This window comes from Sphaeroforma arctica (assembly GCF_001186125.1).
Source record: "Sphaeroforma arctica JP610 unplaced genomic scaffold supercont1.566, whole genome shotgun sequence".
Classification (NCBI taxonomy): domain Eukaryota; class Ichthyosporea; order Ichthyophonida; genus Sphaeroforma; species Sphaeroforma arctica.
Window position 1 is genome coordinate 42,086 of NW_014039992.1, and position 4,612 is coordinate 46,697.

Consider the following 4,612-nt stretch of genomic DNA (forward strand, 5'->3'; position numbering starts at 1 on the left):
AATATATATATAATATATATATATATATATATATATATATATATATAATTTAAAAATCTTGTGACATTGTCATGGCTATATGTACACACCTTTAGTTTCTTGAGCTCTTCCTCCGTGTTTTTGGCTCTGCACTTCTTCCAGCACTCCGTCCATCCGCGTGTCCAGCCATTCCTTCGCGTGTGACGCAATGACAAACACCATGACGTCTCCGATATTCTCCAGGGCCATTTCATCGAGCTCACGTTTTAACTTATTGAGCAGCTGTGGTTGTATCTTCGCACTGGATGTGGTAATCTCAGGCGCCACATCGGGATATGTTGGAGGCAGTTCAAACGCGAGGGTGAGTTCCTCTGACTTTTCTGTGCCTTCGTCTGGCTTGAGAGTGATCTCAAACGTCACAGTGGGTTCGCGAGTGAGCTCTTTGTACTCCTCTGGGAAGATGGACTCGAGCACTTCCAGCTCTTCCAGCTGTGTTTCTTGGTAGTCAGTCATTGTATTATAACTCGTTTGCTTATAATGTTTGTATATGTGAAAGCCTGTTTTAGGGCGTATGTACAGTTCTATATATACACCGATAATATTGTACTTGTGATGTATCTATATCCGTATACATAGATATAATGGTGAATATTACAATTGGATGGGTACCGTGATTGCGATCGTATGCGTGCTTATCGTTGGTAGTCAGTAATTGTGTGTGTGAGCCAATGCAGACAGGGTTCTCGCTTCTCGCATGCGGTGCGATTGCCTGGGGATTGCGATATTACAAACGTACCACTGCATTCATAGAGCAATATTTAAATACAATTATATTGTTGTCGATGTATTTACCTTTTTGATTGTCCCACACGCGATTGTTCCGCCAAATTTGAAATTAGTGACCAAAGAGGTAGTATAAAAATATTGGGGGAAACAAGAACAGGGGAAACCTTGTAAACCCTAAACCCTAAACCCTAATCGAAACCAAGAGACCTATGTAAGAAAAGGGGAAACCTTGTAAACCCTAAACCCTAATCGAAACCAAAAGACCCGGCCGAAGCAACAGAGACCCCGTCCACACCCCCACCTTGGAGACCTTGTGGGTTTCCGGTTTCTCGATAATTCTCGTTCGACATTCGCCTATGTGACTGGTCACTACTCTCTGGTCACACTCATATCCTAAACCAAAGACCTAAACCCAAGAGACCTATTGTTTTTGTTTTGTTTTTAAAAATAAATAAAGACACCTAAACCGTAAACCCTAAATAAATTGATCTGGAGTTCTGGAATCCAGTCTCCAGACTCTGAACTCTCAGACAGAGAGAGTGGTCCATAATTATTCGACACAAGTCATCAGACAACAAGTGACCTGTCTCATCAGTCATGACTCATCAGGTGTCTGACCAGCTGACTTCAATACGTTTTGCGTTTTATAAAAGTTAAAAATACTTTGAAAGTGTATTTGATCGATTGATCGGTCAATCAAGGACCTTCATGAAGAAGTCCCACGTTTCGCGCTCTATAGATGCGTAATAGATAAATTTTTAAACAAGAGAGGTAAACAAAGTATGCTAGTATGTGTTTTAGCTATTGTTATGTATATTTATATTATAAATAGTTCGAATATTATGCAGATGTTCTACTTTCGAAATAGCTTCTAATCATCCCGGTACATTCTTGAACAGATACATATCCCTACGAGCGTGCACTAAGTCTACCCCAACTAAATAGCAGCCATGTCAACCTCTCATGTGGTTCCAATGTCGGATGGCATCCGATACATGGAACTCACCGTGGTGTTTCTGTGGTTAGTATTTCTGTGGGAAATGTACTTGCACATACGCCAACACCGCATGTTCAAGGAGAAGAACGTTCCGAAGAACCTGGAGGGGGTTATTGGTCCAGATGAGTTTGAGAAGGCCAGGTACGTGAGTCCTGTTCTGCGTGTATCCAGGTGCAGCACATAGAACTCGCAGTCTCCTATCCTATAGACTATGGTGTAGAGAACTTCAATTCGATCAAACAGCTACGAGTCACAGGTTTTTTAGTCAATAATGGATGGAATAGGGGGAAAACCGGACAACCCAAACATTATACTGCGCTGCATGGGCTCATTGGTAACTGTCTGCTCTATATTGAATCCTAATGATATGACTACATCGGAATGTACGATTACTGGGTCAGTATGCTGATTGCTTATTTGCTGTGTTGTTCGGTTCAAGCACATACCTGACCATTCATTGTACACACGGAAAGGTTTACTTTCGTATCCAATGACGAATCAAACCACACATGAATCTATACTCACACAAACATATGCACATATACACATGCGACACCTCTACATATACGACTTATAACATACACATATGTGACACGTCTATATATATATATATTGACTTGTTGTATCGTATGTACATAAGTATCACGTCTACATATACATATACATATTGGCTTGCTATACTCACACAAAGACAAACATATACACATATACATATTTAACATGTCAATATTATATGTACATATAATACTGATTGTACATATAATATCAGACGCATATCTTCATATGGTGCTAGTATACAACCAGGAGTGCAGAAGCGCTAGAAGTTTCCGCGTGTGTGTGACAGTTGCAAAAGTTGTTTGTACATATTAGTGTCCATAAAATTTTCTCACTCATAAAATTTGCATGCACGCACAAGTAGGTACACATATCTACTACGCGCATATATATGTACAGACAAAGGTGAGCCTCGGCGTATGCGTATACATACAACATGTTGCCAGACAAACATACAGTTCAGCGCATTCATTCTTTGGGCGTATAATGGTTAGTGTATTATTCAATTTGTCACTTTTGTGAAGTATACGGTAATTTTCATTGATATATATATATACATATAATAATATATATATATATATATATTCACAATTCTAATATGTCTTATAGTGAACACATAACCGAATAGGTGCCAACTTCTATGCATTGAAATGCTGATACGAACTCATATGCAGTTGTACAATATAATTGTACAAACCCATCTGAGTATACGGGGCACAGTTGCAACGGAGTGCATGTGTTTTTGGTATAGTTGTTCACGTCACACATTCAAGGCAATCTCTACGTCACCATTATAGTATTATACAGCGGATTATATCACATCATACATATACATTTAGTCCCGTTTCTATTTGACACCGTTATAGTGTGATACAGAGACTTATATCACATCACACATATATACATTTAGTCCTGTTTCTATTTGATATTATTATAGTATGATACAGTGGATTATATCACATCACACAAATATACATTTAGTCCCGTTTCTATTTGACACCGTTATAGGATGATACAGAGGATTATATCACATCACACATATATACATTTAGTCCCGTTTCTATTTGATATTATTATAGTATGAAACAGTGGATTATATCACATCACACATATATACATTTAGTCCCGTTTCTATTTGACACCGTTATAGTATGATACAGTGGATTATATCACATCACACATATATATATATTGTGCATACGTCTGCTGTTGTCATTCTCCTCACCATAGTGTAGTGGCAGGATGGTAGCAGTACCTATGTGCAAGCATGTGTGCTAGAGGTTAGTAGTGCTCGTGTGGATGCGATTATTTATTTGTATGGCGGTATCAACTTCAACCGAGTCAATCGTAGGTATCTCTTTACAAATCACTCACAGTTTTACGGTTTTACGGTTTTAGGGTTCAGCGACTGGACACCACTATTTTGATATGAATTCACTAAAAAAAGTGTTTTGCATTCACTTAAGGCACTTGGCAGACATTCTTTTATTATTGATGTGTGATGTGTGATGTGCACACATGCTTTCTACAATGTTTGTTATATGTTGGACAACCTCACTTTGAGACTCATCTGACAACTGGGCTGCACGAAGCTAACCCTATACCCTATACCCTATGCCCGAAACCCTAGATCTCCTTCTTCTACCAATGCACAGGATATATGGAGAGGACAAAAGTCGCTTCAGTTTCTTTCGGCAGTGGTTCGATATAATCGAAACAACACTCATCTTTGCGCTGGGCGGACTACCCTTTATTTGGGACTGGTCAGGCGATGCTCTTGAGTCAATGGGGCTTATGGCCACAGAGAATGAGGTGAGTGCTTGGGTACAAATACAACGGTGTATATTAGCTGAGAGAGTGTGTTTTAGCAAGACTTGTACGACAGCTGAATGAAAGCATATGTGCAACGTATGGATACACACACAAACACACACATATATATATATATTTATATATATGTATAAATATATAAAAGTATATATTTAAATATGTATGTATATATATATGTATATATATATATATATATATTTGATGCATCTATATATATGTATGTATGTATTTATTTATAGGTATTCATGTATACTTGTATTTATATATATTTATATATATATGTATATATCTGTATGCATATATATTTTATATATATATATTTATATATATATATATATATATATATATATATATATACACTACACACACACACACACACACACATATATATATATATATATATATACTATATATAGTAGTTAGGTTAGGGTAGTTAACTTTTACGTTACGTAACGTAACGGTTAA

The 4,612-nt window shown here is 37.3% G+C and overlaps 2 protein-coding genes across 2 annotated transcripts in view; one reads left to right on the plus strand and one right to left on the minus strand.

Moving 5' to 3' along the window:
• Positions 1-75: 75 nt before the first annotated feature.
• Positions 76-492, minus strand: SARC_07272 (hypothetical protein; the record flags this gene model as incomplete). Its single annotated transcript, XM_014298799.1, has 1 exon — positions 76-492. One exon carries the CDS (start codon positions 490-492, stop codon positions 76-78), a length of 417 nt encoding a protein of 138 aa, XP_014154274.1.
• Positions 493-1,715: 1,223 nt separating this feature from the next.
• SARC_07273 (hypothetical protein) overlaps positions 1,716-4,612 on the plus strand; it is a gene marked incomplete at both ends in the record, with an annotated part of 9,610 nt that continues 6,713 nt past the window's right edge. The window contains 2 exons of the mRNA XM_014298800.1: positions 1,716-1,903; positions 3,973-4,129. Coding sequence (XP_014154275.1) covers positions 1,716-1,903; positions 3,973-4,129 — 345 coding nt within the window. The remainder of the gene's footprint in view (positions 1,904-3,972; positions 4,130-4,612) is intronic.